At 36.9% G+C, this 13,969-nt stretch overlaps 1 protein-coding gene across 1 annotated transcript in view; it reads right to left on the reverse strand.

The window, feature by feature from the left end:
- STAB2 (stabilin 2) overlaps nt 1-13,969 on the reverse strand; it is a 93,288-nt gene that overhangs the window by 2,972 nt on the left and 76,347 nt on the right. Inside the window, exons 56-66 of the mRNA XM_007425270.3 lie at nt 13,183-13,332; nt 11,703-11,807; nt 10,122-10,229; nt 8,178-8,371; nt 7,585-7,726; nt 6,861-6,994; nt 5,611-5,776; nt 5,111-5,217; nt 3,743-3,862; nt 1,962-2,117; nt 520-630 (exon numbers count right to left, since the gene is read on the reverse strand). Coding sequence (XP_007425332.3) covers nt 520-630; nt 1,962-2,117; nt 3,743-3,862; nt 5,111-5,217; nt 5,611-5,776; nt 6,861-6,994; nt 7,585-7,726; nt 8,178-8,371; nt 10,122-10,229; nt 11,703-11,807; nt 13,183-13,332 — 1,493 coding nt within the window. The remainder of the gene's footprint in view (nt 1-519; nt 631-1,961; nt 2,118-3,742; nt 3,863-5,110; nt 5,218-5,610; nt 5,777-6,860; nt 6,995-7,584; nt 7,727-8,177; nt 8,372-10,121; nt 10,230-11,702; nt 11,808-13,182; nt 13,333-13,969) is intronic.

Here is a 13,969-nt window from a genome sequence, read left to right on the forward strand (position 1 = left end):
TGTGGTGTTTTCCAAGCATTTGGAAGATCATCCCAAAGAGTTTGTTGTGTTCTTCCTTTTTTATTTTAAGACGATGTAAGTGCCCCAAATATGATGAGAGCTCTTCCATAGAAAGATACACATCTATATGTCCCCAGGGCACATAACCTGCAACTCCAGAACCGCATATTCCCTCCCCTACACACACAGTGTTGAGTAAGACCAGAATATCTCCAGAAGTTGCTGTCAAAGTACAATTTTAATATAACAGAGGAGGAATGTTACTCAGTGTGTAATGGGCAAGCACATTAACACTTTACATTCAATTTTAAATGATAATTTAACATTGCTGTTTTGATTCTGAGTTATGGCCCAGAAATGCCACTTAGGCAAAGGGTGGCCATGTGCCCCAATATAGCTATTCCCTCTTGACATACACCATCAAACCTGTTTCCAAAAGACGAGAAATACTCATTCACAGTTTTCTGTAGGTCACTCAGTGATTCCAAAAAAATACATTTCAGTGTGCACAGCACTTACAGAAGGTGCAGGGGGTGCTTTAAGTGATGCTTCAATGACATGGATGACCCCATTGGAAGCAATAATGTCCCACTCACAGATAGCTTTACCATTCACATATTTGGTTGTCATCTGGAAAGAGAAAGAAAAAAAAAACTGAGCCACAATGTGATGAATATATTATATGACCTTACTAAGTTACTCCCTGGAACAGAGCTGATGTTTACTTTTCAGTGCTTAGATCTTTCTCATATGATTCTACTCCTGCCTAAAAGAACTCGCCCTTTTTTGTGCTGTTGGATATTAGCCCAAAAGAGAGTCAGTTCTTCCTTGGCTGAAGTGGTGGGAGGTGGCTGCTCAGGGAGGAATCTCATACAAAGAAAATTGCTTTTGCTACACATTCAGTTTAAAAAGAGAGATTGGTTGAGCAAATCTCATTTTTCCCCATCATGTTACTCAACCCAGAACTGGTAAGTAATATATTGGGGTTTCTACACTGACTTTTTTAAAGCAAAACAAGTTAAGTTACTGAACCAAATACATATCAACATGTTGATTATACATTCAGGTGTACATATATAAAATAAGAGATGATCCTGGGTAAACCCTATGCAAAGAGTAATTCTTCACTACTTTTTTTCTTCTCATAGCCAATGAAAAGAATTTAGCCTCTGAATTTTGAAAGACATTTCTATGCAAAATCATACATGAGAAAGTACATGAGAACCCAGACTACTAGCTAAATTAAAAGAAAAAGTAAGAAAAGTGCTGCCAATGATGCCCGGTGATAATAGAAAATGAGCATTTTAGAAAAAGTGGTCATGGTAGACAGAACAGGATGGCAGAGAAATATGAGGAGTGGAGAGGGAACAAGCTTGTGCAGATCTGGTGATCTTCCAGAGCTTAGAGATGGGATTCAGTGACAACATTTTATACTTGATGGCCCATAGTCAATGCACTTCATTCTGAAATGTGACCTGGCCATATCTACAGTATATTCTTCATTCTTATGGCAGGAAAGCAATACTACTTCTGCACTATGCAGATGACAAATACTATAAGTGGCTATAAATGTTGTTATTAATAGTAGCAGTGGTACTGCCCAATCATAGACGTTATGTGTTTTTCAAACTTGGCAACTTTAGTGGACTTCAATTCCCAGAATTCCCCAGCCAGCATGCTGGCTGGGGAATTCTGGGAGTTGAAGTCCACACATCTTAAAGCTGTCAAATTTGAAAAACACTGTGTTATGCATATGCTATCTATGACCGTAATAAAGATTTGATTTGATTTGTGTTATTTCTCCACATGAAGACTTTGTCTGATTCATGTCCAGTTGATATCATAATTCCTCTGGTTTAGTTTTTGTTCTTTTGGAGATTAAAAAAAAATCATTGCAATCCAGGCAACTCACACCAAGCCCTATCCTTATGAGCAGACACATTGATGAACAAATCACCTACCTTTTTTGTAAGTGAAATCTGATCTTGGTTTTCTTCCTGGTGTGTAATTAACAGCCTTTCCCCTATTCTGCTTTGGAGGGTCGTTCCATTGGCCAGATCTTCATAATAGGTGGTGTTCTTGGTTAGATGATACTCAATGTCTCTTCCAGACAATGTCTTAAAATAGCAAGCAACAAAAATAATGCCCATGATCATGACAACATTGACAACATTTCACAGCTGACATCTTTTCCCCCATTTTTTATTCACATTAGAGTACTCTGTATTTAAAAGCCAATACTAAAGGATTTTTTAATCCCAGCAGTTTCAGTAAAAGGCACTGGAGTACTAAGATGCTAAATGGAAAGAAACCTTAAGACCTCACCTCTGCCCTAAAAAAAATAAAATCCAGTTCAGGAATGTGTATTATTTACAATTATTTATCTCCTACTGCAGCATTTGAAAGCAAGGGTTAAAGATCTCTGGAAGTAACTAGAAGTAATTATCATTAATTAATGAACTTGAACCCTGATGTTCCTGTAACTTTAGCAGGGGACTGCTTCCTTGAACTGACAGATTAATTTCATTCTGAAGTAGTATTATAAAGGCAGGTTTTCTAATTTGGTCCAAATGTCTACAAGTTTCTGTTTTGAATAGGATGGCTGATTATAACAACAGGAATACACATTTTGGGCTAGCAAAAGTGATGGTCTCATAGATTGCTTGAGTCTGTGGTTCACTTGAGCACTGGCTACTCTCCAGATATGAAACATCTTCCTTTAGCTCGGCATTTGATTTTGAAAGACCAGACAGGGAAATAATTTATGTAGTGATTTATATAGATATAGATGCAAATTCATGTCCAAAAATCAGGGCTCTTTGTATGTACCAGGTTAGATGATCTATGGTCTTCTACAACTCAATGTTTCTATAATTTCTTTAGATATACTGAAAGAAAATTACAGGTATATTTTATCCAGTAAAAAAAATGACAAAACCTAAAAAAATCCAAGCTACTAACTTTTTAGCAGAGGTTTGAGAGGGATTGTTTTTCTGGCAAAAACTGATATAGTCAGAAATTATAAACTGCATAGTTCTTGAAAGGCATCAATAATATAAAAAAGTCAACACAATGGGGGAAAAAAAGTGTGGCACAGAGGGCTTTCTGACCACAATTCATGCTTCTTAATTTAATAATTAAGATAATTCACACGTTTGCCATGGAAACTACACAGATATGTCCTTGTAGGCACCAGAAGTTCTTCTGGATAGATTCCTTACCTTTGCTCCTAAAATGAATTGCTTTGTTCTGTAAAATGTATGGAGGCACCTTTCTGCTTTATCTAAAACAAGTCCAGGTCAGTTGCTGTTATAAGAGGCCAATTATAAGAGGCCAAATTCAATTTCAATTAAAAGAATCTAAACAAATAAAATGAAATCAGGTGGGGCAAGAAGCCTGTTGAATGTTAAATGAAATACCAGCAAACATACTGATGCTTGCATCATGACAGGGAATGGGGCTGCATTGTTATTTTTACAAGCTAAAAACTCTAACCATCTCATCTCTTTGAAATTTGCTTTGTTGCCTCCATAGGTTTAACTTGTGTGTTCCATTCATGTTGATTAAGAAAACAGCCCAGGAGGCAAATTTTTGGGATATCTGGTTTAATTTCATGAATTGATGAATTAAGCATTAGGAATAATGAGAATATAAACAAAGCAGAAAAAATAAAATTACTTTCCAGGATCAGCCTATTTAAGCTTCTGGAGTTGGCAAGAAAAACACTAAATTAGTCATTTACCTCATTCTTCCTCAAGCCATCATTGTTTGGTACAAACAAAGTTGCCTTAATGGACAGATCTGTGAGGTATTTCATGAATTCTTGGCCTTTCCGTGAGGTATTTGAGTAAGCGAAAATCTCCTGTGAAGAAAGTTAATCATGATGAATGTATACTCTGAAATGGTATATATTCTGCTATGACAAAAGTCTGGCAAAATGATTAATTAACTAACTTTCTTGGCATGTACAACAAATAGAGAGGAGAAATAAATGCATGGTACATACAGTACCTCTGAGATATTTTATAAAGCCCTCAAACTCTTCTTGTGTGCAAAGGATCCAAACTATACGTCTTAACAGCAGATATTTAAACAAGGGAGATAAATCAGGTTGGCTTTTCCCCCTCAGAAATGGAAAGCAGTGCTTCTAAGCACAGTTGCTAGAAGGATAGCAGGAAGACTTAAATCAGTCTCTTCCAGTGGTCTAGAGTAAGACCAGTGAGAGAAGGCATGTATGCACTTTCAGATTGCTGCTTTCACAGAATAGGAAAATAGCTATTTTATGCTATTATACTATTGTAGGGAAGGGCAAAAAGTCTTGCCCAATTCCTTCTCCTTTAGCGCATCTATCTAAGATTTGGAATTTAACCAGCAGTCTTGTCAGCCCCATGAGGCAGCCCAGACCAAGAAATAACTCCATAAAAGATTAAAGATTACTTTTATTTAGATTGGCTATAGTATCATAATCTTGCAAGATTAATTGTGTCTTGAGCAGAGCCACTGGGGGATAGGAAGAATCAGCAAGCCTTCCAGAAAACAAGTCAGATTGCTGGCTTTCTCCTGCTATGGAAATTAGCAGAGTCTCTGCACCCCAGTTGATGGCAGGCTTGCAGAAAATGTGGAAAGGTGTTTATTATATGACTGAAACATAGGAAGAGTGGCCAGGTCTCTCCTGGCTCCAAGGATTTCACTTTTTGCAGCTGAGGATCACATGCAGTCTATAAGCTACAAGAAGCCAATCTGCACAGAAGAGAAAGGGAAACCCTGTCGCTCCACCCTCTCAACAAGAAAGTGTTCCTGATGCTACTTCATCCCATATTTGGCCTTTGACTGTTTTCAAACACTGAGAAAAACAAAGACCTTTAAAGCAGGTGTGTTTTCAACAATGTCTTCTTGATCTTGAATTATTATGAACCCATGGATAAAACCTGGCATCTCCAACAGCTACAATATGTTCAACCCTAGTAATAGACTGTTTATGTCGCATTTATTGTGCCCTTTTAAACAAATAATAACTGATTCAAATCATAAAAAATTCACAGGAAAAAAGGAGTCTCAAATTCGTTTCTTTGCACTCCAGGGGAGAAAAGGGTTCGCTTCTGTTACTCACCGAGAGAAAGTTTGTAAATGTTGGGAAAGAAAAAAGGACTTGAAGCAAGTTTCCACTGCATGTAAATCCATCTCCCACGTAACCAGTCTTACAAGCGCAGCTGACATCTATGAAGCGACAAAGGGAATTTAGATAGCCAACTGAGATGGGCCAAGGGCTCGATTATCTATTAGGAATAGTGGGCATAGTCGATAAGGCCCCCAGGCTTATGAAGAATTAATTTCCCTGCAATCTAAATGATATAATTATATAATGGGATCTATGCCTATTTAAATATTTATATATTGTTTCTCATTTTAAAAATTGGCTTGTAATTGTGACCCGATTACAACGCGATGCAAAAATATATCGTGCAAAAGTTTGTCTATAGATCTGCCTCAGAGAGCTACAATTATGAAAGTGTCCAAGGCATACAAAGATTTGAATTCAGCCCTGGATGGGTCTGGAGCCTAGAGCCAAGATGACAGATTCTGAGAACTCAAACATTCTTGCATTTTTACCTTTGACTCTGTAACAGAAAACATCCCAGGTTTCACTCAGGTTGACTCTGATTCCATAATCAACAATGCCAACAACTCCTCCACCACATTTTGGTGCAGAGAAAGCTGTTGGATATGCGACTCGTCCATTAGCCAGCCAACCAGCAGCACACAGATGGTATCTGGCCTATCATTAACATATAAGGAATATAATCATGAAGCAAAAGAAAATGAATAACTATCATAAGCTAAGGTATGAGACTTATCCAGTGGGTGTAATAAAAAATGTTGGCATGCAAACTGCTTTCACCAGGAGACAGAATGAACATAGCAACTCCTACTGCATTGCTGTGCACGTGATGGCTATATTAGTGAGAATGCTACTGACCACAGGCCTGTAAGATATTTATAGAATCCTAGAGGCATTCTTTGAAGCTTGAGCAGGATGGATGAGTCACAACAACAATATGAAAGACAGATTGCCTCATTTTCCAAATAGAACTTGCAGTTCTATCCCAACTCTGGTTGGCAGAGTGTGGCTGTAGCATGCCAGCAGTCTGGATTTTTCCACAGAACTGGCTGCAAAATGACTCATACTTGCAGAAGGACTTTTCCAACCTGGGAATTCCAAGGAGTTCATTTCTGAAGATATATATAACCCAACTTTGATCTGCGCTGGATTGGCATTTAGTTTTTAAACAAAACAAAGCAAAAGCCATATTTTTTAACATGTTACAGCGATGGTCAATTGAAAAAATACACATAGATTTTTATTAGATATTTAGTTTCCATCTGATAAAGGATGCAGCATTCTTGGTGTAGGGATTATTCCTGGGTTATAGAAATTACATGAACAAATCACCTCAGAGTTCTCACTTGAGGCACAAATGACAGGCTCAAATTATCCTACTTCAGACACATTAGACGAAGACCCAGCATTCTGGAGAAGGGTCTAATGCTTGGAAAGATGCAAGGAAAGAGATAATCAGCAGCAAGGTGGATGGACTCAGTTACAGTGGCGATGAGTGCACTGTTGGGAGACCTGAAAGACCAGGTTAGGGACAGATTGTCATGAAGAAAAATCTATCTATGTAGTTGCTAAGAGCTGACACCAACCTGATGGCACATAATCAATCAATCCATCAATCCATCCATCAATCAATCGAGAAATAATCCCTGAGACAACTTAGGCTCAAAGTTCTGCAGTTGTATGTGTGATATAATACCATGCATAATTTCTCTCATGGGCAAGGACAAATAAGCATTCTTACTTTCTGAGCGTATAAGAGCTGATTGTACGTAGCTACTGTAGCACCTTCATCTGCACAAGTCTTATTTGCATCACCATAAGTCAATTTATACTGTCCCTTTGCAGAGCGTACATGAAAAACACCAACTGTAGCATCTACAAAGAAGAAAGATGCAAAAATATTTAGGGATTTCCAGACATGATGATTTATAGAAAGTTGAAAAAGATCAGGTGTAAATGGGGTTGCTTTGTAAAGACAAGAAAATCCAGCATTTCCTTTGCACAATTTCATATTCAACATATCCACTTCAGCATATCCTGACAATATGATTACAGAAAATGTTAACTATCTTTGATATCTCTGATATCTATGCAGACAATACAGTAATCATTTCTTGGATTATGTAGTCTGGATATGCTAGTGACTGACCCACATACTTGGTGCATAGTTAGACATGGCAATACCAAATAAATATGCTTTCACATTGTAAGAAGGTGAAGATTATGTTATATTTGTGTTTTGGATATTTCAGGTAATACACATGGAATTATCTCATGATTTTGCCACAGTAGAGCTGAGTTGTCAAAATTACCAGATTATTGTTTAGAAAAAAGAAGATCTATCAAGATCAACTAACATTGAGTTGTTTAGTATAAGAACCACCACTTTAAGGAATTCTCAGATTCAGCATCACGAAGAGGCATAGACAAGTTGCTTTCAACTGTTTCTAAATTGAAAGACTGACCCTGGAAATGGAGGTCGGCACAAATAGCATCTGCATGGCACTGTCCATTGTCCTGTAAACATCTGTCCACTGGCAGCTGATTTACCTCACAATCAATTCCATCCCCAATGTAGTTTTCTTCACATTCACACTTACGCTTATCCTGAAAGGGAAATTTTAGTATAACAGGCACATAGATATTGAGTCACAAGTCACTACAGCTGACTTTGGACTTCCATTTAAAAGCAAAAACTACATTTCAAGTACCCATGGTACATACAAAGCCTTAGAAATCTTAAAAACAATTTTTTTCATTAGTAAGCATGTTATTCTGCTATGGATGTAGTTCAGGAAAAAGCAACCTGATGTTCTTTAGATGTCTTGGCCTTTGTCTCCTGTTTACCTTAGAGACCCTGTGGGCCAAAACCAAGAAACCTAGCTAGGTCACTTTGGATGACTGGTTAATCGGATGGCTGTCTGCAATGAACTTATTTCTCCCTAGGAACCTGCTGCATTTGCATATTATCAACTACAACTGCAGGCATATAAGCATGCTCCTTTATATAAACAGGGGAAACTAACTCTACAACAAAGTTAAAATACGCAATACTCACTGGCCCTGTCATTGTACAGAGAGCGTGTTCATGACATCCACCATTGAGTCCGTCGGTACAAGGATTGATAGCAGTGCAGACGTAGCCATCTCCCTGGTATCCTTTCTGACATGTACAATTGACTTGCAAACCAGTTTGTGTACATTTTGCATTCTTATGACATCCACCGTTGCTTTTCTTACAAAGCTTTTCAGCTGTGAAGTGCAAAGAAGCAAATACAAATCAATCTCTGTAATAAATGAAGATCTACATCAGAGATAGGCAACCTAAGGTCCTTGGAACCTGGTGGCAATAGTTTTCTGTCATTTTAAGATATGAAACATAATTAAAAATTTATACAGGTAGTCCCCAGTTTAAGAACAAGTTCCATTCCGAAGCTTTGTCCTTAAGTCGAATTTGTACATAAGCCGGAACAGTATTATTGTATAATACTGTATAAGTAGTATTCTATAATGAACTCGAACCATTGTGTATTTAACTCAAATCATTGTGTGTATAACTCAAATTTTGCAACAATAGGCTCCGTTCTTGGCTATGGGTTGTCTGTAACCCGGGTTTTCTTAACCTGGGGACTGCCTGTATATAAATCCCCAAATAGATAACAGAAATAACAGAAGATAAAAATAGCTAGCTTATGCAGAAGGTGAAACAAATACCAAAAACCTCTTTATAAGGGGTTAATAACTAGTCATGTTTAGATTAAACCTTATAAAACATTTCATCATTTTGTAATTAAAATGGAATTTCACCAGGTCACGTGAAGATCAAAATGTGGTGTGGTACCTATATGTGAACTCACCTGTAAACTCACCACATTGTATGTGGTGCTTTAGCATTATTTTCAAACCAGGACACTATGGCTTGTTCAACAAACCAAAGTTAAAATATTGGATTAGAACACACGCAATGGGGAAATAAAAAGGTAAACTTTTTAGTTTATAGCCCTTAGCCAAGTTCTGATCAGGTGATACCTAGGACAAATGCAAAAAACCCCAAATATTTTAGCTGTACAGGACATTACTGATAATTTTATGCAAACAAGGAAGGGCATGATACAAAAATTCTGCTTGCAGTCCTGACAATGACTGTTTTTTCCTCCTTGGACAAAGAAGCAAACGTGTAGCATACTATGCACCTTAGTTGGCTCTTTTTTGTCTTATAAAGGAAACAATGTCCTTTCCTTCATGGTTATGTTTTGGATATCCTACCACCTTTGCTTTTAACACATCAGCTCTGGAATGAGAACAGCTTTAGTGAATGCACATCTCTAAGTCAAAGATTACAATGGAAAAGTCAGAGCTAAAATGGATAGCTGGGTTTGGCTCTATTTGTATTAGGTCAAAGCTTGTAGTAAGTCTAACCAAAAAAACAAGGAGAGGAGAAAAGAAGAAGGTGAAAAAAAAAGAAGAGATCCATAGCGTTCAACATTACATAGTCCACTCAAGAATAGCTTAGGAGCAACAGTTGCTAGTCCACTATTGTGTTTGAAGATATTCAGCCCCATGACCAGGACTGGCAGTTCTGATGGTTGGACAAAATAATGTCCCATTATAGGTGAGCAGGGGTGCAGAACAGTTTTCACCTCCCCATCTGCTTTCTTCAAGTAAGAATCCATATGTGGCATCTGGTTTGTGGATCACACTTTGTAATCCAGCTGTTCAAGTAAACACACAGTCTCTCTTTGGTCATAGAGTGGATATATTCCTGCTTGAAGGCTCACTCAGAACATACTAAAATAGTCCTTTGTGGAGTATATACAATTACTTTCATATTTTAGAATGTTGCATAGAAACTGCATGAGGATGGGGAAAGAATGGTGGGAAATGGGGAAAGAGGGGTTTGTGAAGAAAGATTTCCACAGGAAGGATGAAAGATTCTGATCAAAATGCATTCCTCATGTTTGACGAGTAGTTGATGTTTATTTTGTGTTAGGGTAATTTTTACCTGTACATGTGAGTCCATCCCCAGTATAATAAGGCTTACACTGACAGGTACTATCATCTTTACACACTGCATTAACAGAACAGCTGGGTGAACATACTGGGGCTGAAGCTGTGAAGGAAAATTAAAAACCATAATTTAAATTCGTGCTCTTCTCAGAATCTCAAATCTAACAGTAAAGAGTAAAAGAGTAAAATAAGTATCTTCAAAGATAAAAAGAACGGGTGGCCTTATTGCATCCATGCTTGCTGGCTAAATCAAATTTAAGCATATCAGATACAATCGCAAGAGTCTGCTGTTTTGTCTCTGCTTTATACATTGTGATGAACAGTTGTGGTTAATAATAAACGGAATGATTTCTTGCTTCAAATGTAGGTCTATCAGATCTAGGTTGTAATCCACCTGCCTAAATAGTGGATAGCTATGAAGGGATAGATAAAACTCTCTTTGCTGCTATTTAGAATTCATTTTTCAACACAGACACAGTAGTCCTTTTCAAGTGACACTAATACAGTCCAAGTTTTTATTTCTTGGTATGAGGTATCCATCTTATAACTGTCTTTTCTATTGCACATAAGTGGACAATAATCACTCTGCTAGCAGACTGTTACCTCAGAACTTTCTCAACCAGGCACAGAGTTGTCTGTCAAGCTAATATCTTATGTAGAAAGCAGGGGCTTTAAAAAAGAGTTTGTGGGATAACATGAGAATTATGAGTCACAGGTTGCCCAATCTGTGTCAATCCTTTAAAATCTGACATTTAAAATCTATCCACACTAGATTTGGTTGTTATGGTGTATGAACACTATAACGAATGAGTGTTATTTGTAAAACAGAGTGTCAAGGCCTTAGCAGCTGCTTACAACCAAAAATCAAGATTCTCAGATTCTTCTTTAACCAGCTTTATTGAAAGAGAATGGACAATGGTGCTACATAAATCTTGACAACTGGATATGTTTACCTTACCACCCAATTTATCTGTAAGATTTTTAGGGCACAGCATTCTTGACCATCTTGCTGACCACCAGTTAATGCACTGGGCAGATGCTACTGATTTTTCTGATGAAGGAGGAACATGCAGGAGTTAATATTTTGCCAACTGACATCTTCTTTCTCAGGTTCTGATAAGCCAATTATATCTAGTTTTTGTATTTGTTGTACTACTGTCTTTGTTTTATTTTACACTTGCTACAAGCATTAAAACTTGTAGTGTAGGTATGCCATCAATCATCCATTCCCAACCTGGTAAACTGGGAAATTCAGAGTTACAATCTCTGGAAGATACCAAGTTGGGAAAGGCTGCCCTATCTATCTATCTATCTATCTATCTATCTATCTATCTATCTATCTATCTATCTATCTATCTATCTATTCATCTATCTAATGTAGGAAGCAATGGGAATTAATTTTCAATGTAGTACTTCAATATCAATAAAAATATGGGAATAACATTGATTTATTTAAGTTCTACACAAGAAATCAGTATGGGAAAATGATTTAACTAGTTCATCAGCCTAAAAGATAAAGGCAAAATGAAATGTTCTCTACAAGCTACAGCAGATTTGTATTATCAAGTAGTCAGACCTAGTTCCATTTCACAGAGCCGTCCAGTCCATCCAGTTTCACAGAAACATCGTCCTGACCCAGAAATTCCTTCATCACACTGTCCATGTGTTGTACAATCACAGGCTGTAGAGAAAACATTATTGGACTATTAGGAGAATGATCCACAAGGTCTGCCTAATTTATAAACTGGCATTCTGCATTAGGATCATTAATAATCAGAAAATTAACTTAATGATCTAGACTTCTTTATGCACAATTTTTGAAAACCCGGACACTACCAACAATACAAGAATGGTTGTTAAAACTGATGGAAATGGCAGAAAATGATAAACTGACTTGCTTATTAAAAGAAAACTCAAATAACTATTACCTTAAAGAATGGAAACCATTGGTGGACTATTTGCAAAATGCAGGTGGGGTGAAGCTTACATGGGGATTTGAAGACTAGATTATAAATGTAATGGGATATGTTTTGACAAAGAATTACTCCTACTTAATGTATTAAAAACTAGCACTTATGATAGTCTTACTATTTCTAAGACCAGAGATAGATTAGAAGTTATCTATTTTTCATATCTTTTTTCTTTTTCTTTTACTTTATCTCACTTTTTCTTTTCCTTTTCTTTATAATTTGTATTTTCAATTTTCTTTTTCATTTCTAACTTTTAACTTTGTAACTTTAAAATTTCAATAAAATATTATTAAAAAAAAAGAAAATTAACTTAATGATCTTGAACGTGGCTTTGTATGAAGGGGTCTATACTAGCTATTTGTATTGCAGTTTTCTTAGTGCTATTGAGATAAATATATGAAGTTGCCTTGTTCTGAACCATGTAGCTCATTACTGTCTACTCTACTGGCTCACATGGAGGTTGTTCCAGCACTCTAGAAAATAGAAAATACACTCTAGAAAATAGAATGTAGTGGTCCAGATTTGAATGGCAAAATGTGATTCAGAGACAGACAGCCATAGGCAATGGGATCACATTAAAGTAAATTTATCTTCTCCCAAAATTGCCTGGGAGCTGCATAACAATTTAGAGAGTCTCTGGGACAGAAACTCCTGTAAGCAAGTCAGATTCTTAAAATACAGAGAAAGTTGCCAGTACATAAAGCACTTCACAGTCTTCTGCATATTTTAGGAAAAAAACAAACAATTAATACATGAGGAAAAAGTGATAGATTTCAACTCCTAAAAGCTACCTGGACATTTCATTATTTTTAAAATGTTTATTTTATCTTCCATGGGATCCAAGATATGCACGTTTACAAGCAATCTCCCACCCAGGTGCTGAGCAATTTTAGTTCAGCAAAGTTCCTACAACATTTGTTTTCAGATATTCTCTGGCCTATGGTTCCTGTTTGAATTAGAAGAGTTGAAGTTAGCTCTCTCAGGTTTAGGGCAGACTTTTGATCCAATTAATCATGCAAGCTCTCCTATTCTGGTTCAGCGTTACAGTGTAATTGTTATTTAACTGTAAATCAACAGATAACCTACTTTTGCAATCCAAGCCATATCTTCCTGACAGACAGAGCTCACATGAAGTCCCATTGAAGCCAGCATTACAAATACATTGTCCTGTGCCAGCATAGCCTTCATCACAGTACCCATGGTTATTGCATGGAGCTTCTGGACCTCCTGGGCAAGCTGAATAGGAGTAAGTGGCAGTGAGTCAATCCTCACACGTATTGATTTAGGAAAAAAATATCCCATCTATGCCCTCTAAACATACTGTACATTGGGATTCAACAGCCATAATTCCTCTGTCCATGCTGACTGGGGATTCTATAAATTGAAGTTTAAGATATCTGGTATCCACCAAGTTGCTGAAAGCTTAGTTAGTTAGGGTCTCTAGTCCCACAAGAAGAGATTCCTTTTTCATACCCAGAATATCCCATTCATCTCTCTTGGCAAAAGATCAAACTGTTTTCAGTCTCTATCATGAATACATTCAGAACTAAAGATTGCACCCTCCTATTTTTCATACATTAGACATCCCAGAAAAGTGTACCAAGAATTGAGGATCAGATACAACTCACTGGGCACGGCAGTTTGCATTAGTAAGACAAATGTATATTGTACTCCTGCAATAAAATAGTGCAGTGTGGGGCTATATTCTTATTACCTGTTCTAACCATCTATCCTATCTTCCAGGATGTTCCATCTTATTTCTTATCTCCTTACCTTTTTTTTTTTTGGTCACTTCAGTATTCTATTAGCATTCTAAGGCTACTAAGAATGCTAAATCTTTCAATTTTTCTGTTTTTTTTTTTTTAATTATATA

This window comes from Python bivittatus, unplaced genomic scaffold, assembly GCF_059951505.1.
Source record: "Python bivittatus isolate LINGU-HERP-01145 unplaced genomic scaffold, Pbiv_v1 ctg000330_np1212, whole genome shotgun sequence".
Classification (NCBI taxonomy): domain Eukaryota; kingdom Metazoa; phylum Chordata; class Lepidosauria; order Squamata; family Pythonidae; genus Python; species Python bivittatus.